Raw genomic sequence first — 22,444 nt, 5'->3', positions numbered from 1 at the left:
TGGCAATACCGATTTCAGCGCTACTCCCCTCGTCAGGGAGGAGTACAGAAATCGGTTTTAAGAGCCCTTTATATTGATATAAAGGGCTTCATTGTGTGGACAGGTACAGGGTTAATTCGGTTTAACGCTGCTAAATTTGGTTTAAACGTGTGGTGTAGACCAGGCCCAATGATGGGCATGCTAAAAACCATCCGAACACTAGAAAAATAAATCGGATGCACAACATTTATCTTCTTTTTACTCTCCTGTGGGTGTTCAGCATTATACATGGCAGCCGAGGGCATAAGAACAGAGAATAAAGTGGATAGTGGATAAGGAGGTGTTCCTTGGGGGTTGTATGCTGGTCTTGATCCCAACCTTCAGTATCTAAAGAAAATAATAACCCTAAATAAAATGTTAAACAATAAAGTTATTACACTAATTCCATGGAAAGATTAAAATCTGGGAAAAGAAAAAGCCTAAAGTAGAGCTACTATTTTCCATATTGCTGATACTGGAACTACAGACTCTTTTGGACACAGTTCAGTATTTATTATGGGCTGGCATGGTCTCACCTCAGCGTTCACATCTGAGATGTGGATGTTGGTGCTTGTTTCCCGAATGGTGTTGCTGAGAGTTTCTCCTTTTTGATAAGTACGGATGAGTGTGGCTGGTTAGGGTATATGAGCCCTCGTCTTTGTACCCATCGTGACCATCTCACATTCATGAATGGTGGGGACATTCATTTCACAGGTAGATGGATGTTTTTGCAGCTTGGTACGACTGGCACCAATACGATGGAAAAGTTATCTCTGATGAAAAACATACTGATGTCCCATCGAAAATGGGAACTTTTGTCGAAACCACTCCATTTCAAGTAGGGTGACCAATTTTTCAGCATTGCTCATCGGTTGTGGTTTCTTTTATATTTTGAAAATTGTTAAGGATTTTGGACCATGTTAAGATTGGAATTGGCCAGTAAGAAAATTTTGCCTTATTTATTAAATACTGAACTTTTGCTATTTCTTGGGTGTGTTAACAGTCAGAACTTCGTATTCTTTGTCAAACTTCTCTTTGCCATGGTGAGGTAAGAAGAAAGCTTCAAACCTAGGGACTACTTTTCCTAAGCCATAACGATTCCTACCTACAAAAACGTTAACTCCTGGGTAGCTTGGAACTGACTTTGGTGGAACGGAACCAAATGACCCTTTCTTCCACTCTAGTACTTCACCGTTATTCTCATTTACCAACATTCTGAAGTTTGAGGTGCGATGTTCTTGATCAGCATTGGAATAGTAACAATATGGACCTTTACTTTCATTGAAAAACCCAACAGAACATCCTGCCTCTGCACAGGCATACTCTCTGCGAGATGCCTCCTCATTCCAGATGGAAACTGCCCCGCTTGGAACTGACCCTTCCCACTCAACCCATTTCAGGTTTTCGTGGTCATCAAAAATGATCTGGCCCTTGTTCTCTAGAGGTGTTTTGTTCTTCTCCTCCTCTGCTGTGTAAGTATTCAAAGCAGAGGTCTCTTCCTGGAGGCTGGAGATCAGGGATGGTGCAGCATGATTGCTGTTGTTTCCCAAGACTAAAATGAAAAAAAAATGTAAAGCACATGAGTGGAATTCACATTTCCATTTTTTTTCCATTTCCATTCGTGTGTGTGTGTGTGTGTGTGTGTGTGTTGGGTGTTCTCTGTTTAATAGAGTAATCAATGCAGGGATGGATTTTCTACTGTGGTCAGAAGATCTGCCAGTATTGAAATGATCAGTATTTTGGTAAGGTTGATGGTTACTTTGGTGGTAACCTTTCACAAATGACACTAATCATCCAAGCCTATAAGGAAAATCTCAGTTTCCAAAAGGTTCCTATTGCCTCCTTCTCTATGAGTACCAAATAGTACCTGCCCCTGCACAGGCTACCTAGAATCCTTGGGCATGTTTACTTTGAGCCTTTCCCCTAATGCGAGTGATCAGGGAGGGGAACAGCCTTGGCTCCACTCACTCCACACCCTGAGCTAGCATAGGAGGTCAGAAAGTGTAGGGGGAAAGTGAGAACTGCCAAAAACCAAGCAGAGTTGGACCATGCAAAGGAAATTAAAACCCACAGTAAAATGTTGAATAGCCACATAAATGAAAAGACAACAAGGAAAGAAGAAGAGAGGCCGCTAAGCACTGAGGATGGGGTGGAGATTGAAGATAATCTAGACATGACCCAACAACTAAATGGATAGTTTGCCTCAGTTTTTAATAAGGGTAATGAGGGACTTAGTGTTAGTGGCAGGAAGGCTAATGGAAATGAGGATTTGGAAGTGGAAATAGCACATCCAAGGTGGAAGTCAAATTCAAACAGCTTAATTGGAGCAAATTGAGGGTCCTGGCTAATCTGCATCCAAAAATATTAAAGGGACTGGCACATGAAATTGCAAGCTCAACAGCAAGGGATTTTTCATGTATCTGTAAACTTGGGGGACGTACCCTATGAGAAGACAACTGCTAAAATAGTAGTAATATATGGCTCGATAGCATTCATCACCATGTATTTTTGACAGGTTTCCACGCCCATTTTGGGCTTATGTCCTGCCTTCCCACCCTGTTTCCATTGGCGCTGAAGTTTGGCACCGTCAGCCATTTTGAAAAAAAATTGTGTGTGTGTTTGAATAGGGGAAGTGTTCTGTGTGTTTGTGCTTGGGTACATTGAGAGAAAAATGTTGAAATAATAGAGTGAGAGAGTTTAAAGATGAAAAAAGAAAGTTTGGGTAAGGTTTAGAGAAAAAGGAAAGAAAGGTTATTTGGATGTGATTGAGTATGGAGAGAGGATTATAAAGGTTTAGTTTAAGAAAAAAGTTAAACAACATTAAAAACTAGGTTTAAAAAAGGAATTTACTAAGGCAGAGCCTGTTTGGTAAGCACATGATAAAAAGTGAATAAAAATGCTTTTAAACTATTCAATACCAGTGTAGGTTAAGAAAAAAGAGAGGTTAAAAGAAAAAAGAGGATAAGAAAAGAGAAAAGAGAGCCCCCTTTGCAAAGGGCAAAGATAGGGTATGTCTACACTACAAGAGTAGTTCGATTCAACTTAAGTCGAATTTGTGGAATCGACCTTACGAAGTCGAATTTGTGTATCCACACTAAGGACACTAATTCGACTTTGTGAGTCCACACTAACGGGGCAAGCATCTACTTTGGAAGCGGTGCACTGTGGGAAGCTATCCCACAGTTCCCGCAGTCCCTGCTGCTCATTGGAATGCTGGGTAGAGCCCCCAATGCCTGCTGGGGGAAAAAATGTGTCAAGGGTGGTTTTGGGTAACTGTCATCATTGAACTGTCAATCACACCCTCCCTCCCTCCCTGAAAGCGCCTGCGGGAAATCTGTTCATGCACTTTTCTGGTCAGTGACAGCGCGGACGCCACAGCACTGCGAGCATGGAGCCCGCTGCAGTTATGGCCGCTGTCAACTCCTCGCACCTTATTGTCCACCTCTTCCACAGTCAGCTGCTGAGAAATCGGGCTACTTTTCAATGGTGCTGCAAGCACTGGTGGACCATAGGGGACGTTTTACCAACATCAACGTTCGGGTGGCTGGGCAAGGTTCATGATGTGCGTGTTTTCAGGAACTGTGGTCTGTTTAGACGCCTGCAGTAAGGTAGTTTCTTCCCGGACCACAAAATAACTGTTGGGGATGTGCAGATGCCTATATGATCCTTGGGGACTCAGCCTACCCGCTAATGCCCTGGCTCATGAAGCCCTATACAGATGCCTTGGACAGCGACAAGGAACTCTTCAAGTTCCGGCAGAGCAAGTGCAGAATGGTGGTGGAGTGTGCTTTCGGACGTCTCAAGGGGACATGGCGAAGCTTACTGACTCGCTCGGATCTCAGCGAAACCAATATCCCCATTGTTATTGCAGCTTGCTGTGTGCTCCACAATCTCTGTGAGAGCAAGGGGGAGACCTTTATGGCGGGATGGGAGGTTGAGGCAAATCGCCTGGCTGCTGATTATGCTCAGCCTGACACCCATGCGATTAGAAGAGCCCAGCGGGAAGCGCTGTGCATCCGGGAGGCTTTCAAACCTAGGTTCCTCAGCGAGCAGCGTGACCTGTGACTGTTCAGTTTCTTTACAGAGAAGCTGAACCTGCCCCTATTTCTTTACCCAGTTACTGTTGACTATCCTCTGCAGTTACATACCCCATTCACCCCGTTTCCCCCACTTCCAACACACGTGTAAAAATAAAATACATGTTCCATTGTTACTTGACAAAGGTTTTTTTATTAATGACTTTGCGTTAAAGTGTTGAAACTGGGATGCAGACTGTGCTGGGTAGGGTGTGCGGTGATGTAAAGACCGCCTCTAAACTCGAGGAATGACAGGCTCCTGCTCCTAGAGCAGTCCGCAGTGACGGACTGGTTGTTTCAACGGAGCCTGCCATCCCTCCTTTTTGGGACTCTGTGTGCGGGGGCTATGTGACCTTGCGGCGGGGGAGGACGGTTACAGATTCCCCTGCTGCGTGGCCCTGTGGTCCAGGACAAGGACCGCTGCATAAGATCTGTAACCGCCCTCCCCTGCTACAAAGTCACATACCCCCCCACCCACACAGAACCTGGAAACTACCTCCCATACAGACCAGGGTGCCTACTGACTGCACTGTGTGTGTGACCTGCTGCTCATCCTGCCCCCGTGTCTGTACCCTGGTAAAGGTGACTGCCCTATGCAATTGACAACCCCCTTCACCACACCACCCCCCTTCAAACACAGTCTTCTGTAAAAAAAACATGACGGAAACAGTAATTAACAGCAAAGTATTTTTAATAATTAACTAGACAGTTAGGGGATGAAACTTGGATTGGGGCTTGGGTGAGTCAGGAAGGGAAGGACTTCTCAAAATTGAGGGTATGAGAGCTTTTGGGTACTTGAGCACTCTGCTGGGGTGCAGTGACAGTTTTCACGGCCCCTGGCGCCCCTCCTTCTGGTTATTTTGGGTGAGGGGGTTATGGGACTTTGTGGCGGGGGAGGGCGGTTGCAGATACACTGCGGGGGGGCTCTGTCCTCCTGCCTGCGGTCCTGCAGAACATCCACAAGGCGCCGGAGCGTGTCCGTTTGCTCCCTCATTAGTCCAAGCAGCGTTTGAGTCGCCTGCTTGTCTTCCTCACGCCACCTCTCCTCCCGTTCGCTGTGTGAGCGCTGGTACAGAGAGAGGGTCTCCCTCCACTGGCTCTGCTGGTCCTCCTCGGCTCGGGAGCAGCCGAGAAGTTCAGCGAACATCTCGTCCCGTGTCTTTTTCTTTCGCCGCCTAATCTTTGCCAGCCTCTGTGAGGGGGATGCTGTGGCAGGTCTGGAGACAGTCGAAGCTGTGTGATGGGAAAAAGCGAGTGAATTCCTTGCAAAGATACATTTCTGCGAACAATGAACACAGTCTAGTCTGTCTCTGTGAACAAGACCATGCACAGCACCTATCTCGTGCGCACTCCTGCAGCAGGCAATCCGGAAAGCATAAACTCTGCCCCTGTTCCACCCCATCGCAGTGTCCCCCGACCCTTGGCATTCTGGGTTGAGATCCCAGTGCCTGATGTGGCAAAAATCATTGTCGCAGGTGGTTCTGGGTAAATGTCGTCAGTCATTCCTTCCTCCTGGAAAGCAACGGCAGACAATCATTTCGAGCCCGTTTCCCCTGGATTACCCTGGCAGACGCCATAGCATGGCAACCATGGAGCCTGTTTTGCCTTTTGTCACTGTCACCGTATGTGTACTAGATACCGCGGACAGAGGCGATTCAGCGGCGCTACACAGCAGCATTCATTTGCTTTTGCATGACAGCAGAGATGGTTATCAGCCATACTGTACTATCTACCATGCCATTGTAAATTGGCAATGTGATGACGGTTACCAGTTGTATTGCATTATACCTTCTGCTGCTGTCATAGGTGCCCCTGGCTGAGATCAGCCGGGGGCGCAAAAGACAAAACTGGGAATGACTCCCTGAGTCAATCCCTCCTTTATGGTATGTAAAAGTAGAATAATTCATACATAGAATATGGGGCAAGTGTAGTAGAGATCCAGTTTATCAGAGAACCAGAGAGCACAGCTGCTCTGTGTCAGATTATGCAGGAATGATGAGCTACATGGCATTCACAGGGGGTGCTCCTGCAACAACCCCACCTGTTGCTTCCCTCCTCCCCCAGCCTTCCTGGGCTACCGTTGCAGTGTCCCCTGATTTGTGTGCTGAAGTAATAAAGAATGCAGGAATAAGAAACAGTGACTTATTAGTGAAATGAAATGAGGGGAAGTCAGCCTCCAGCTGCTATGATTGTCCAGACAGGACATTAAGCAGTGTGGGGGAGAGGAGAACAGCATCCTGCTGCTATGACAGTCCAGGCAGTACAGAATCTTTTCTTTACACATAAAGGGCGGGGGCTGATGGAGCTCAGCCCCCTGTTGCTATGATGAAGACGGTTAGCAGGCCGTCTACTTATGGGCTGATGATGAGGACGGGTACCAGTCGTATTGCATTACACCATCTACCACAAGGCTGATGATGATGACGGATATCAGTCATATTGTACCGTCAGCCACCCATGAGGCCGGGGGGGGAGGATGCTACAGTGCAGTGCCGTAGCATCGCGTCTACCAGCAGCATTCAGTACACATAGGGTGACATTTAAAAGAGTCAAGAGACTTTTTTTTTCCTTTTCCTTCTGGGGGTGGGTGTACATTGACGAGCTATACCCTGAATCGCCGTGGACAATGTGTTTGACCGTACAGGTATTGGGAGCTCAGCCAAGAATGCAAATGTTTTTCGGAGACTGCAGGAACTGTGGGATATCTTGCGTCCTCAGTCCCCCATCCCTCCATGAGCGTCCATTTGATTCTTTGGCTTTCCGTTACGCTTGTCACGCAGCAGCGTGCTGAGTCTCTGCTACGCCGTCTGTCCGGAGATTTTTTGAAAATACTGTGGACCAGGCATAACATTACAGTAACTCCCCTAATTAGATGCAGGAGTCTCCGAGCGAGATCACCCTGAGGAGGGTCACTGAAGGAGATAGAGAGCGCATGCTGCGTGAAAGCCAGCACAAACCAGTGGCCTATGCTGCCATGCTCGGGGAGGCAATGCTCCCTGAACACCTCATGAAAGCCTGGCGAGGAAAAGTGTGCTACCACGGAGCACCCAATAAGGCAGATCTCCCCAGGAACCTCCTGCGGAGGCTTTTCGATTACCTCCAGGAGAGCTTCGTGGAGATCTCCCAGGAGGATTTCTGTTCTATCCCCATATATATAGACCTCCTTTTCACATACTTCAGATTCCTGTTCCATTAATAATAAAAGTTTACATGTTTAAAGCACTTACTGACTGATCCTTCCCCTGATTCAGGGTCCAGATTAACCGCCGGGGAGGGTTGGTAGGGGATCTCTGTTAGGGTGATGAAGAGATCCTGGCTGTCGGGGAAACCAGCGTTGTAAGCGCTGTCGCCTGCCTCGTCCTCCACAAACCCTTCCTCATCTTCCCCGTCCGCGAACATCGCCGAGGAACTGGCCGTCGACACTATCCCATCGTCAGAGTCCACAGTCACTGGTGGGGCAGTGGTGGCAGGCTCCGGAGCGTCCGTTTGCCGCTTTGGTCTTCTGGTAGCCTTGTCTCAGGTCCTTGATTTTCACGCGGCACTGCGTTGCATCCCGGCTGTATCCTCTGTCTCTCGTGGCTTTTGAGACCTTCTCGTAGGTCTTTGCATTCCATTTTTTGGAGCGCAGCTCCAAAAGCACAGACTCCTCGCCCCACACACCGATCAGATCCAAGACTTCCCGGTCAGTCCATGCTGGGGCCCTCTTTCTATTCAGAGATTGCATGAACTCCTCTGCTGGAGAGCTCTGCATCGTTGCCGGTGCTGCTGAGCTCGCCCCGATGTCCAACCAGGAAATGAGATTCAAACTGACCAGACAGGAAAAGGAATTCAAATTTTCCCGGGGCTTTTCCTGTGTGGCTGATCAGAACATCCAAGCTCGGACTGCTGTCCAGAGCGTCAACAGAGTGGTGCAGTGTGGGATAGCTCCCGGAGCTACTAAGGTCGATTTCCGTCCACACCTAGCCTAATTCGACATGGCCATGTCGAATTTAGCGCTACTCCCCTCGTCGGGGAGGAGTACAGAATTCAAACTAAAGAGCCCTCCAGGTCGAATTAAATGGCTTCCTGGTGTGGACGGGTGCACGGTTAATTCGAATTAACGCTGCTAAATTCGAATTAAAGTCCTAGTGTGGACCAGGCCATAGAGAGTACATGGTTGAATCAGAAAGAGAGAGACAGAGAATGAGAGCAAGAGAGAGAATTCTTACTTTTCCAGTCTTTCTGTAGAATGAGGCAACTTCCCAGTTTCAGACCCTCTCAGGCTTGTTATCACCACCTTTGGTTCGGACCAATCAGAGTTTGTTCTACAACAGCATCATAGAATTCATTTTCCTGAACCAATCCTAGAGTCCCAAGATTTTAAACAAGAGCCATCTCCCTCCTCTTTTCCCTCCTCTCCTCCCCCTCTTTTAACTGTCTTATTCTTATCTAAAGAAACAGACCCCCAGCATTTTTCCCGCCATTTAGCTCCTTTACATAGGGGTTTTTATAAAAGTTAAAACCATAAGCTTTTAGTAACACACAATTTTAAAAGTTTTCCCCTAGGTTTTAGACTAACGTGTTATTTTTTAGTAAGCAAAATATGAAACAACAGGCTTTTGCAGCAAAGCTCCTGTTAGCAAAGCAGCCTCTGTGAGTCAGTGGATCACAGAGAAGGAGTTTGCTTCTTTACCTGCTTTTTAACAAACACATGTTAAAGTTACATTAAGTTTTGCAAAGGTATAATTACTTGAAAAGACAAACCTAAGACACATCCCTTTTGTATGTGTTGTAATAAAAAAAGAACAGGCAGAAGCACCCTAGGTTTAAAACCTCAGGTTTTTAGTAACAGACAGTTTATATACCCCTTATTTTGTAAACTAGTGGATTAGAGAGAAGTTTGTTTCTTTCCTCGCTTTTTAACAAATAGAGGTGAAAGTCTTGTAAAGGAATAAACACTTGAAAAGACAAGTCTATCTAAAGACACATTTCTTTATTTAGCCCCCTTGGCACAAGTGTTTTAATAAAAAAAAGAGAGCACGCAGAAACAACCCCTGGTTATAGAAGTAATGTATAGTGACAAAAAAGTTTTAGAGTAATGTGGGTTTTTTTTAGTAAGCACAACAGGCTTTTGCAGCAAACCCATTGTTAGCAAAAACAGCCTCTGTGATCAGAGATAAGAAGGCCAGAAGACCCCAGATTTAAAACCACAGGTCCTTAGTAACAGACAGTATATATTTCCCTTATTTTGTAAACCAGTGGATCAGAGAGAAGAAGTTTGTTTCTTCCCCCACTTTTTAACAAATAGAGCTGAAAGTTATAGTAAGGCTTTTAAGGGAATAAACACTTGAGAAGACAAGCCTATATGAAGACACATTCCTTTTGCATATGTTTTATTTAAAAAAGAGCATCCAGAAGCACCCCAGGCCTAAACCCTGACTAAGAAAAAGTTTTTAAAAGCTTTTTCCTATGTTTTTAGTGAGGACAATTTGAAGGAGCCTTTTTAAGTTAGTGGGTTAGAAAAGAAGACAACTTTGAAAAACAAGTCTATCTGAAAACACAAATTTTCATTTAGCCCCTTTTGCATAGGTGTTTCAATATAAAATGAGCATGCAGAAACAGCCCCGAGTTAAAAACACAGAAAACGTGTTTATAAAAGTAATGCATAATGATAAATACGTTTCCCCCTGTTTTAAACTAACATGGATTATTTTTTAGTAAGAACACTTCGAAACAGCATGCTTTTTTAGCAAAGCCATTGTCAGCAAAAACAGAGTCTGTGAGTTAGTGGATGAGAGATAAGAAGGCCAGAACATAACAAGAAAGCCCTAGGCCTGCTTTTAAAACAAAATTTTGCCAAATACTTGTATTAGAAAGAATAGTAACTTTAACTGTAAATAAGCTTACTATATAAAATAAAAACTTTTTAACCATTAAAGCTAAAAGAAGTTAAAGTATGTAGCCAGAGGATTCCCGCCTTTTTTTTTCCCCCAGAGAAAAACAAGTAAAAAGGCCCCTGCTCTGCTCTTATCTAAACAACCAGGATCGTCTGTTTTTCTTCACACTGTAATAAAAGCTGACCAACACATAATATAAACAGTTCAAAAATGTGTTTTTTTAAAGTAATGCTTAAAAAAACCCCTCTTTTCTAACTTATTAAGTAAACACTTAAAAGGCAAACCTACCTAAAGACACAATCCTTTATTTACAGGAGTGTTTCAATTAAAAAAAAAAGCATGCAGAAGCACCTCTGGCCTAAACCTTGACTAAGAAAAAGTTTTTAAAAGCTTTTTCCCAATGTTTTTAGTGAGAGCAATTTGAAACAGCCTTTTGAAGGTAATGGATTAGAAAAGAAGACCCCTTTGAAAAACAGGCTACCTGAAGACACTTTTTTCATTTAGCCCCATTGGCATAAGTGTTTTAATAAACTGTAAGTATGCAGAAACAACCCAGTATTAAAAACACAGAAAACCTGTTTATAAAAGTAATGTATAGTGATAAAAAAGTTTTTCCCTAGGTTTTAGGCTAGCACTGATCATTTGATCCAAACCAAAGGTGGTGATAAGATGCCTGAGAGGGTCTGAAACTGGGACGTTGCCTCATTCTACAGAAAGACTGGAAAGGTAAGAATTCTCTCTCTCGCTGTCATTCTCTGTCTCTCTCTCTCTTTCTGATTCAACCATGTACTCTCTATCTTTGTCCTTTGCAAAGGGGGCTCTCTTTTCTCTTTTCTTATCCTCTTTTTTCTTTTAACCTCTCTTTTTTCTTAACCTACACTGGTATTGAATAGTTTAAATGCATTTTTATTCACTTTTTTACCATGTGCTTACCAAACAGGCTCTGCCTTAGTAAATTCCCTTTTAAACCTAGTTTTCAATATTATTTATTTTTTTTCTTAAACTAAACCGTTACAATCCTCTCTCCTTACTCAATCACATCCAAATAACCTCTTTCCTTTTTTCTCTAAATCTTACCCAAACTTTCTTTTTTCATCTTTAAACTCTCTCACTCTATTCTTTCAACCTTTCTCTCAATGTACCCAAGAACAAACACACAGAACACTTCCCTTATTCAAACACACCCGCAATTTTTTTTTTCAAAATGGCTGATGGCGCCAAACTTCAGTGCCAACGGAAACAGGGTGGGAAGGCAGGACATAAGCCCCAAATGGGGCGTAGAAACCTATCAAAAAAAGCATGGTGATGAATGCTATCGAGCCGTATACTACTAATAGTCCCTATTTTTATGAAAGAGAAAAAAGTGATTCCATGACTAGAGAATTTCTAATATAGTGCCTACTTTTACGAAAGGGAAAAAAGTGATCCGGGAAAGTACAGGCCTGTTAGTTTGACCTCAATTGTATGCAAGGTCTTGGAACAAATTCAGAAAGAGAAAGTACTTAAGGACATAGAGGTGAACGGTAACTGGGATAAAATACAAAATGGTTTTACAAAAGGTAAATTGTTCCAGACCATCCTGATCTCTTCCTTTGAGAAGCTAACTGATTTTTTTGGACGAAGGAAATGCAGTAGATCTAATCTACCTGGATTTCAATAAAGCATTTGATACAGTTCCACATGGGAAATTATTAGATAAATTGGAGAGGATGGGGATCAACATGAGAATTGAAAAGTGGATAAGGAACTGTCTAAAAGGGAGTCTACAACAGGTTATACTGAAAGGTGAACTGTCAGGTTGGAGGGAGATTACTAGGGGAGTTCCTCCGGGATTGGTTTTGGGACCAAAAAGTGGGAGTGTGCTAATAAAATGTGTGGATGAAACAAAGTTGGAAGGTATTGCCAAGATGGAGGCGGACCGGAATATCATACAAGAAGATCTGGACTACCTTGAAAACTGGAGTAATAGAAATGGGATGAAATTTAACAGTGCAAAATGCAAGGCCATTCTCTACACTGGGGACCTACACTGGAAGCAATAGAGGAGGAGAAAGATCTGGGTGTATTGATTAATCACAGGATGACTATGAGCTGCTAATGTGATGCATCTGTGAAAAAGGCTAATGCAATCCTATGCTGCATTAGGTGAGGCACTTCCAGTATAGATAGGGAAGTGTTAGTACCCATTGTTCAAGGCATTTATGTGAGACCTCACCTGGAACACCATGTGCAATTCTGGTCTCCCATGTTTAAGAAAAATGAATTCAAACTGGAACAGGTGTAGACATGGGCTACTAGGATGATAAGAAGAATGGAAAACCTACCTTATGAGAGGAGACTCAATGAGCTTGTCTTGTTTAGCCTAACCAAAAGAAGGCTGAGGGAGATATGATTGCTATCTATAACTACGTCAGAGGGAGGGAGAGGAGTTAAGTGCCAATGTTGACACAAGGACAAAGGGAGATAAACTGGCAATCAACAAGTTTAGGCCTGAAATTAGATGAAGGTATCTAAACATCAAACTAATGAAGTTCTGGAACAGCCTTCCAGGGGAGCAGTGGGGACAAAAAACCTAACTGGCTTCAAGACTGCACATGATAAGTTTATGGAGTGGATGGTGTGATGGGACTGCCTATAATGGCATGTGGCCCATCTGCAACTGCTAGCAGCAAATATCCCCAGTGGCTAGAGATGGAATACTCGACGAGGAGGGCTCTGAGTTACTACAGAGAATTCTTTCCCAGGCTGGAGGGTCTTGGCAACATTCTTAGAGTCCAACTGATCACCACACTTAGAGCCAGAAAGGAATTTTCCCCCAGGTGAAATTGGCAGAGACCCTGGTAAGTTTTCATCTTCCTCTGCAGCATGGGTCATGGGTCACTTGCAGATTTAAACTGGAATAAAAGGTGCATTCACTGTAACTTGAAGTTTTCAATTCATGATTTGAGGATTTCAGTAACTCAGCCAGAGGCTAGGGGCCTATTACATCAGGGAATGGCCAAGGTTCTGGGACCTGCAATGTCCAGGAGGTCAGACTAGATGATCATGATGGTTCCTTCTGGCCTTAAAGTCCATGAGTCTATTAGTCATAATTTGCTGCTGTAGTAAATTGCTACGCGCATGGAGCAGAGAGGAAGCAGGGAGTGTCTCTAAAGCAGAATGCCTCCCCAGGCTGTGCCCCACACCTAGCTCAGGGCTGTGCCTAAAGGCATAGTCTAGCTCTTAGTTAACAATTCTTTTGACATTGCATGGCCTAGAAATGAATCCAGCTCACTCTCCCATAGCTATTTTGGCTCTGTTGTTTATAGGGAGGTACAAAAACGTGAAAGTTACTTCAGAAACTGAGCCAGTCTGATTCTGACACATACAGAGGGGTGCAGGGAATCTGACTCTGACACAAATGAGTGGTCACCAGACTGATACACACATGGGAGCCAGTCTGACTCTGAGGGCTTATTTATACACTTCATTCACAGCAAACTAGGGTGTGAATCTACCCCACACTAGCCTGCCACACATTAAGTGCCCATGAGGACTCTGCTGATGGGCACTAACTGTTCAGTAGTGTGCTTTGATCTACTCCTGTTTCAAAGCAGGGTAGATGAAAACATAGTATGGAATTGTTAATATCCAGCAGCAGGTTCCACACAACTAGTTAATGAGTGGAATAGATTTATACTCCAGTTTGCTGTGAACAAAGAGTTGGTATAGACAAGACCTGATACATACATGGGAGCAATCTTATGATGCACACAGGGAGTGTTTTTGTGTGTATGATCAAACTGACACATATGGGAAGCCTGATCTGACTCACACACACAGGGAGCAAACGATCTGTTGAGTAAGAAAATGAATTTGTACATGGGCACTTTTCTGACCAGAACCAAATTTTATGTCAGAACGTAAGAACATAAGAATGGCCATACTTGGTCAGACCAAAGGTCCATCTAGCCCAGTATCCTGTCTTCTGAAAGTGGCCAATGCCAGGTGCCCCAGAGGGAATGAACAGAACAGGTGATCATCAAGTGATCCATCCCTTGTCACCCATTCCCAGCTTCTGGCAAACAGAGGCAGAGGGCACCATCCCTGCCCATCCTGGGTAATAGCCATTGATGGAACTATCCTCCGTGAACTTATCTAGTTCTTTTTTTAACCCTGTTATAGACTTGAACTTCACAACATCTTCTGGCAAAGAGTCCCCCAGGTTGGCTGTGTGTTGTGTGAAGAAATACTTCCTTTTGTTTGTTTTAAACCTGCTACCTATTAATTTCATTTGGTGACCCCTAGTTCTTGTGTTATGGGAAGGAGTAAATAACACTTCCTTGTTTACTTTCTCCACACCAGTCATGATTTTATAGACCTCGGTCATATCCCCCCTTAGTTGTCTCTTTTCCAAGATGAAAAGTCCCAGTCTTATTAATCTCTCTCATACAGAAACCGTTCCATAACCCATATCATTTTTTGCCCTTTTCTGAACCTTTTCCAAATCCAATATATCTTGTTTGAGATGGGGAGACCACATCTGCACGTAGTATTCGAGATGTGGGCATACCACGGATTTATATAGAGGCAATATGATATTTTGTGTCTTATTATCTATCCCTTTCTTAATGATTCCCAACATTCTATTCGCTTTTTTGACTGCCACTGCACATTGAGTGGATGTTTTCAGAGAACTATCCACAATGACTCCAAGATCTCTTTCTTGTCCTATTAGCTTCATCTCAAACTGTGTCCCTTTGCTAGTCACTGGTCTGTGGCTCTTCAGTAGGAAAAGTCTCTGGAGATTACAGCCCCTTTGGAATTACTGACCTTTTTCTTTTTCCTCCCCCATCTCGGAAGCAGATTCGTTCAGACTAATCTTTTCCAAGAGTTCTGTGTCTGCATCCATGGACATGTCCTTCTGGTAGAATTCCAGCTTCCCATAAAATTTCAGGGAGGAAAAGTGAAAAACAACAATTGTTATTACAAGAGGAATTTTAGGTAGAAAAAATATAATTATCCAAGGTACTATCCTGTGAGGACATCAGTTAACACCACTTCTTGAGCAAGAAAAGATTTTAATAGATTCAATAGATCTATTTTTAATAGATTCAAGTGGTCATAGCTGTGGTTCTGTCTTTTCCTAAAAAAACTAGAACCTTGAGTAGAATCTTATCCTGAATAGCTACAGACTTATACCCTGTAGTCTTCTGCTATGCACACTTGCAGCTATAAAACTTTCTCAAAACACAGACCTTTACCTGAGATCAATGGGAATTTCTATCATATATCAGTATCCTCCTGCTTCCAGTGGGTGACTCAGTCACACAAACAAAGTGATTCAGTAAAGGGCATATATGGCACATATACACATATGAACAGGTTATAACACCATGGTCAAGAGCTATAGAAAAATAAAAGTTGGTTCAATCAACAATATGACCTCACCCACCTTGTTTCTCTGATATCCTGGGGCCAACACAGATACAGCAACACTGGAACCCTTCTATCCAATGTCTGGCATTTCTCATATTGTACAAGTCAGTGATGTAAACACACACACACACACACACACCCTACCCCTGATGTTCATCCAACAAAGCACAGTGGTGTGCATGAACAACGTAATCAATAGAGAAGGGACTTTTACTTTCCCTCTGTCATTGCTCATGAGACACACACCCTTGTGATGTACTGAAGAGTTTAGGGAGGTAACAAAAGTCTAGGTATAGAATCAGAACCTGGGGCAAGGCATGGAGATAAGCAAGGTCAGTATAGGGCCAGCATGTGCAAGTTGGTTTGGAGGCATGGAGATCAACCCCATGGGGCAAGATGAGGAGAAAGTTCAGAAAAGGATCAGGACATGGGGGAGTGACGCCTTGGTATGTTAGGGTTAACGAGGACACTGCAGGCTCAGGAAGTGGGGTGGGCCATAGGGTGTTGGGGATGGTGTAAGGTCAGAATCGAGCCAGGTGTGGGGATAGTTAGGGAAAGCTGTGCACAAGTGAAGAGGGATGAAAGGGAATGTGGAAGTAGAAAAAGAATTGACAGGGATTTGAAGGGGTTTTTAATGCATGACAGTCTCTGTTAGCAAGAGTCAGGCTCGCTGTAACCCTAATAACACGAGATTTGTAGAAGCGAGGATTGTGTGAGGCGAGTGGGAAAGAACTGTGTGAGAAGTTGTTGCGACCTAGTGTAGATAAGATAGAATGTGGACTAGAGTCAAAATAAGTGAGAAAAATAAGTTATCAGGATGACCTATGTATAAACAGAATGCAGCTGTTGCTTGCTACTGTCTGTACAGTGTTGTTTATTATTGTCTGTAATAAAGGTATAAATGCTTGCTGTAATTGTTTACCTGTAGAGAGACCTGCCTAGGAGGGGGAAACCCTGTGTCCTAGTGCACTCTCTCCCTCTACGCAATTGCTTGAGAAATAAAGTATCTGAGTTTGCTGCACCCAACCAGAAAGTGAGAACTGTGTTTTTCTCTGACAATTTGGGGGCTTGTCCAGGATGGCAACACCTACTGAGACAACGGCAGCTGTCCCCTTTGACAGGATTGTTCCCCTTTGAACCCCATGGCACCACAAGAGAGGTTTGAGACCTTTTGAAATCTCTATTGGGGTATCGGAGGAGAACTGTCCGTGGGGCCGTCTGTCCCTGTTGGGCTTACGCCATCTGAACTTATTGACTGTGCAGCAAGATCAAATGCAAAGCGGTACTGGGGAACTGTTTTGCCACCCCCAGTAAGGTTAGTTTGAAGTGGTACTGGGGACTTAGTTTTGCCACCCCCAATAAGGTAGTTGTATGCGGTACTGGGGAACTGTTAGTTTGGCCGCACCCAATAAGGTTAATGCATAAGGGAAATGCATTAGGTATGCATCAGTGCTGAGGGGTTTTTACCACCTCAAGAGGGGTTGTTACCGCCTCATAAGGGAAAGTGTATTGAGTCCGGACATAAGGTACAGATGCATCATGGTAATTAGAAACAGAGGCTTTGCGGGGGCGGGTGTACACAGTGTGAACGGAAGACGCCCAGAGTATTCTGCAAAGCAATAACTCGTGACCAGAAATATTCTAAAGCAAGCTGGGTAACTCCAGGATCTGTAGAAGATCCAACCCACAGTTGGCTGACTCGGTCTGGCATCGTCCGGCGAGGAAGCTACCTGGGTCTAGGAGTGTGTGAACCCATCTTCCCTCCTCCTTCTTTTCTCCGTGTGCCTCTCCTTGTGTGAGTGCCCTGTAGGGTGAGATCCTTAGTTTATCAGCCGCTAGCGAGCAGGGTGTTTTCCCTGTGTGTGATTGGAAAATGGGTGGGAGACAGTCTAAGCATTCTCCCTCACCCCCTAAGGGTACCCCAGCATATTACATGTACGTACATTATGGTCCTAAGACCTGCAGGTATTGAGACACTGGAATCTTTACACGCGTGAAAATCCACCTAAACAATGCCCACTTGAAGGTACCTTCAATCTAGATAGATTGGTAAACAGCAATTTGTCACAGTTGGTGGGCAATTGAAAAGGGGGGAGCCCTGCAGAATTCACACCATCTATTTGTTTTGCCCTTGTTATTTTAATGTTTGCTTTGCTTGATATTGTTGGTGTTATATGTTGAGGACTGAATGATTAAAGGTGTGCCCACTCTCAGCCGCAGTAAGTCTGAGAACCAGAGAGGGCTTTAGCATTCCTCTCTCTACCCCAGTTGACCGGGAAGGGTGTCAGGTGAATCTACCCCCAGTCATAGCAGGACTGGGCAATAGAGAAGTTGGAGAAAAGGGAAGAGATGTGTACTTGATAACTAGAATTGAGCAATTAAGAGCATAGATTATGAACCAAGCAGCAACTCAAACCTATGCCCAGGGCAAGATGCAGGCCTTGAGATAGGACTTCCAGGCAGAAAAGGAAACACTGGCTAAGCAAGTACCGGTCCTTCAGAGACTTGCAAAATTTAACCATTTGTGCTCAGCATATGCTGTAACAGCAGTGTGTTTGCCACAAGAGGAAATTGAATAGTTAAATGCCCATGAGCCATGCATTTTTGCTCAGGTGGCAAGCCTTGTGAGTAAGAATGTTTAAGGGAAGAGACCAGGAAGGGTGGGGGCTAGTTGAGAAGCCCACCCTCCTAGCTAAATTGGTAGTGGAACAAACCGGTGCCCCTGGAAGGGACGGTTCAGCGAGGAAAGCAGGATCGGGCCCAAGCGGACAGGCAACAGATAGAGCAGGGGTCGGCAACCTTTCAGAAGTGGTGTGCTGAGTCTTCATTCATTCACTCTAATTTAAGGTTTTGTGTGTCAGTAATACATTTTAAAGTTCTTAGAAGGTCTCTTTCTATAAGTCTATAATATATAACTAACTATTGTATGTAAAGTAAATAAGGTTTTTAAAATGTTTAAGAAGCTTCATTTAAATTAAATAAAATGCAGAGACCAGTGGCCAGGACTCAGGCAGTGTGAGTGCCACGAAAATCAGCTTGTGTGCCGCCGTCGGCACCCGTGCCATAGGTTGCCTACCCCCGAGATAGAGAAATTGGAAAATAGGTTGGAAATTTTGAGGGCATAGTGGAAGGAAAAGAGTAAGTATAAGCATGGGGATTTCAAATACCCAGGACAATATTTGAAATGGTGATTTGAGTTGATAAAAAGTGGCTGTTGGGAGACAAGCAAGTGATTTTAGGAAAGAGTGAGAAGTTAACTCTGTAGTTGCTGGAGGGAACAGTAGTTGAACTTCGTAAAAATGCTAAAGAGGAAAGTTCTTGCTGTCTTTGAAATGTTTTGTAAATAAATCCAGGCAAAGAAATTATTTGATTGCAATCATTTGGCTATGAATAATTTAGTCAAATTAGCTAAAGAAATGTATACAGTCCTATGTAATTAAAACCGTAATAGGCTCTAAGGGGCTACAATAAGTAGTGATGTTTTCTTTCAGGTCACTGTGTGTTTGAAAGCTGGAGTTAGAAGTAAAAGGCAATCAAAATACTGGTAAAGTAAATTGTGTCCCTTTTTAAGTAAGAATCTTTAAGCTGTGGATAGCTTTGGATCCAGAAGCAAGCCAGAAAGCATCTCTATTAATGCAAATTATCTAACTGATAAGGTAGAAACCACTGAAACCTGGCCTGCCTATGAAACAAATACAAGACAATATGGGGTAATTCCTCTGTTTTGCCTGAAATCAACAAGGATATTTGTATATTTTAAGCAATGACAGAGTGCCCAGAAGGGGTAGACCTCTGTTCTTTTGTCTTTCAGATAATCAGAGAAAACTGATGCTAGCTGAACAGCATTCAACATACCAGGCATTTACTGGCACAATAGGAACTATGTTCTGTGTTCTATGTCCTGTCTTGTGATGTTTGTCTCGTGGCCAGAATTGTTGTGTTTAATATTTTCATAGGATAGTCTAGTTTAAAATCAAACAGAAGGGTTAAATTAAAATGTAGATACTTGTTTTATTCAACTTGAAATACAAAGTGTTTGGCTAAATCAGGAAAATGTGATATACTAAAGTCTAATACATTTGCTTAAGTAAGAAAAAGAAACTTCATTGGCCAGACCTTTTAATTGAAAAACTGTTGTTAAATTTGCATACCAACAGTTTTTGGAAGCAAGGACATGAAAAGTCAACCCACTCCCCATATTGCATATGGGATCCTTCTGGCTACCTTTCTAGCCAGAGGGCTGGGGAGGAAGGGAAGCTATTGGACACCAGAGGTTGTACTGAGTGGACTCCTCAAAAGTGGGTGTGCTTGTCCTCGCTTGTTGCTCCAAAGCTCTGTAATAAAGTTATTTTACTGGAAGGGTGTATGTGGCATACATTGAATAATAAGACTAATGTACTGTATAACGGCAATGTGTATGTGTTCATGGTTGGGAAAAGGTGTATGAGTGAAGAGTGGAAGTTTCCTTTGTAGGCTAAAAGAAGCCAAGAAGGGGAGAAAGAAAAAGATCAGAATGAATTAACTGGGAAAAAAATAGCTAGCAAGCTCAGTCCAAATATAAGACGCTGGACCGATTCAAGGACACTGCTCACAGCTAAGACTTGGCTGATAACCAAGAAAAGGGGGGTGGGGCTTGAATGTGCCCAAGCAGCTGTAAAATCTGCAAAACACTGCCAGGCATTAATGAAATGTGTTAGGTTTCTTTTCTCACAGGTATAGAAGCGCTACCCAAAGACCAGGGCCAGCTCTAGGTTTTTTGCCACCCCAAGCAACAAAATTTTTGGCTGCCCCCCGTCCCAGCCCTGGGCTCTTCGCCGCATCCCCCCTGCTGCCTCAGCCCTGGGCTCTCCCCCTGCACCCACACCCCCTGCTGCCCCAGCTCTGGGCTCCCCCTTCTCCCCACACCATTGCCCCCACACACACACACCTCCTGCCGCCCCAGCCCTGGGCTCTCCCCCCACCCCACCTGCACCCTCCTTCCGCCGCAGCCCTGGGTCACTGGTAACTCGTTCCCAGGGCAGGTCATTCAGCAGGAATTTTGGATGTGCACAGAACACAGACAGGATTGGTTCCCATATGGTTACAGAACTGCAGTAAAGAGGAACAATTTTCAGCTTGTGTGATTGGAGGCTATCTGGATGCATATTATAAGACTGTTCTACATAAATGAGGAAAAGTTGAGATGTCCTTATTATTCTTTTGTTCCACTCTTTCTTTCTATGGGGAATTTGCCAATGCAATATCACTGTCTTCCTTTTAAACAAACAAACAAACAAACAAACAAAAAAGGCAATGGCTGTTGAAAATAGCAATTCCAGTCCTAATAACCACTGGAAAGCATTTCTTGCTCAGTTTTATCCTACTTTTTCTACAGCAAGTTACATTGGATCAGTATATTTGATTTGGGAGAAATGAAGTTACAGCTGCCCAAACTGAGCTTGAGCACTCCTGAATGTTGAGGTGTTCAAATCTGGAAGGCAGGTGCTGAGGTGGGGGGTGGGGCTGTGGCTCCATGGGGGAGCACGGCAGCATGTATGCAGCAGCTTGTCTGACACTGCGCGGAGCCAGACACACTGGTCTGAGTGGCACGGTAAGGGGGCTGGGAGGTTGGAGAAGGGGTAGGCGGTTCCGGGGGGGCAGTCAAGGGACAGGGAGCGGGGGGGGTTGGATGGAGCAGAGGTTCGGGAGGGCAGTCAGGGGCAGGGAGAAGGGGGGTTAGATGGGTCAGGAGTTCGGGGGGGCACTCAGGGGACAGGCAGTGGTTGGATAGGCATGGGAGTCCCAGGGGTTTGTCAGGGGACAGGTAGGGGGTTAGGTCCTGGAGGAAGTTGGGGGGGGTCTCAGGAGGGAGAAGTTGGGGACAAGGAGAAGGGAGGCATAGATAGGTGGTGGGGTCCTGGGGGGCACTTAGGGGCAGGGGTCAATTAGGGGACAAGGGCCAGTGGCACTTAGATAGGGGGTGGGGTCCTGGGGGGCACTTAGGGGCAGGGGGTGGTCAGGGGATAGGGAGCAGGGGGGGTTGGATGGGTTGGGGTTTCTGTGGGGGGCAGTCGGAGGGAGTGGATGGTGGCAGGGTGGGGCTACCCTCCCTCCCTGTGGAGTGTCCTATTTTTTGAATGTTAAAATATGGTATCCCTACCCGTCACAGTGCAGCTCTCCATTCACAGCAGGCTGCAGCATGAGGTCCCCCCAACTCCTTTCCAGTTCATAGTGGCCAAGGGAATGCTGGGAAATGTAGTTCTTTCCCTGCTCCAGGGCTGGCTCTATAGGCAGGGAGCTAACCAAGGAACTACAGCTCCCAGAGCCGCCTGTTGGTTCTCAGCTGGATCCCTGCCACCCCTGCAAATGGGCTGCCCCAACCACGTGCTTGCTTTGCTGGTGCCTAGAGCCGCCCCTGCCAAAGACTCTAGCAGCCCTACCACTCCTTGGAACCAGGAGACTGGATCTATGTAAAGGTCCATCAGCGAAAGACTGCTCTGGCTCCACACTGGAAGGGCCCTTTTCAAGTCCTGTTAACCACCAACACTGTCGTGAAGTGCCAAGGACTACCTGCCTGGACCCATGCTTCTCACTGCAAAAAGACCCCTCCACCTCGGGAGGATTTTCCTACTGATGATTGGCCTATTTCTCCTTCTAGCTCTGCTGTGCCTTCTGGACAGCAGGGGAAAAGGACAAGGTGAAATGCTAGTAACCTCTCCCTTGTCCACTGACAGACCTACTGTGCCTTTGGATTTTTCTAGAAGAAGCAAAACCATTACAGGTTAATGTGCTGGTAACCGCTCCCCTGTATGATGCTGAACCATGATTGCTTCAGGAAAGAAGAAGGAACACTCGCTCCACTGAAATTGCCAAAGTCCAGGAATTCCTGACTACAAAAGACTGACCCTGGTGAAGAAACTAAGATTTATACACTGGCAGGAAAAAAATTGTGGGACCCATGCTTGGGAATGTGGTATTGATTGGATGTTGGGGTTTATTCTACAGGCTGCGCCCTGTGGTTTGGATAAATCCTTCAGCATATATTGCCCTCTCTAATTGGATTTTAAATGACAAATA

At 44.6% G+C, this 22,444-nt stretch overlaps 1 protein-coding gene across 3 annotated transcripts in view; it reads right to left on the bottom strand.

The window, feature by feature from the left end:
* Positions 1–221: 221 nt before the first annotated feature.
* LOC123352099 (natterin-3-like) overlaps positions 222–22,444 on the bottom strand; it is a 36,634-nt gene continuing 14,411 nt past the window's right edge. For all 3 annotated transcript variants that reach the window (XM_044991844.1, XM_044991842.1, XM_044991843.1), the window contains exons 3-4: positions 14,783–14,888; positions 222–1,570 (exon numbers count right to left, since the gene is read on the bottom strand). In XM_044991844.1, the coding sequence (XP_044847779.1) occupies positions 999–1,570; positions 14,783–14,888 (678 nt within the window). In that variant the 3' untranslated portion in view covers positions 222–998. The remainder of the gene's footprint in view (positions 1,571–14,782; positions 14,889–22,444) is intronic.

This window comes from Mauremys mutica, chromosome 17 (genome assembly GCF_020497125.1).
Source record: "Mauremys mutica isolate MM-2020 ecotype Southern chromosome 17, ASM2049712v1, whole genome shotgun sequence".
NCBI classification, from domain to species: Eukaryota; Metazoa; Chordata; order Testudines; family Geoemydidae; genus Mauremys; species Mauremys mutica.
The sequence above is the reverse complement of the archived record's forward strand: the minus strand, read 5'-3'. Positions and strand labels throughout refer to the sequence as shown.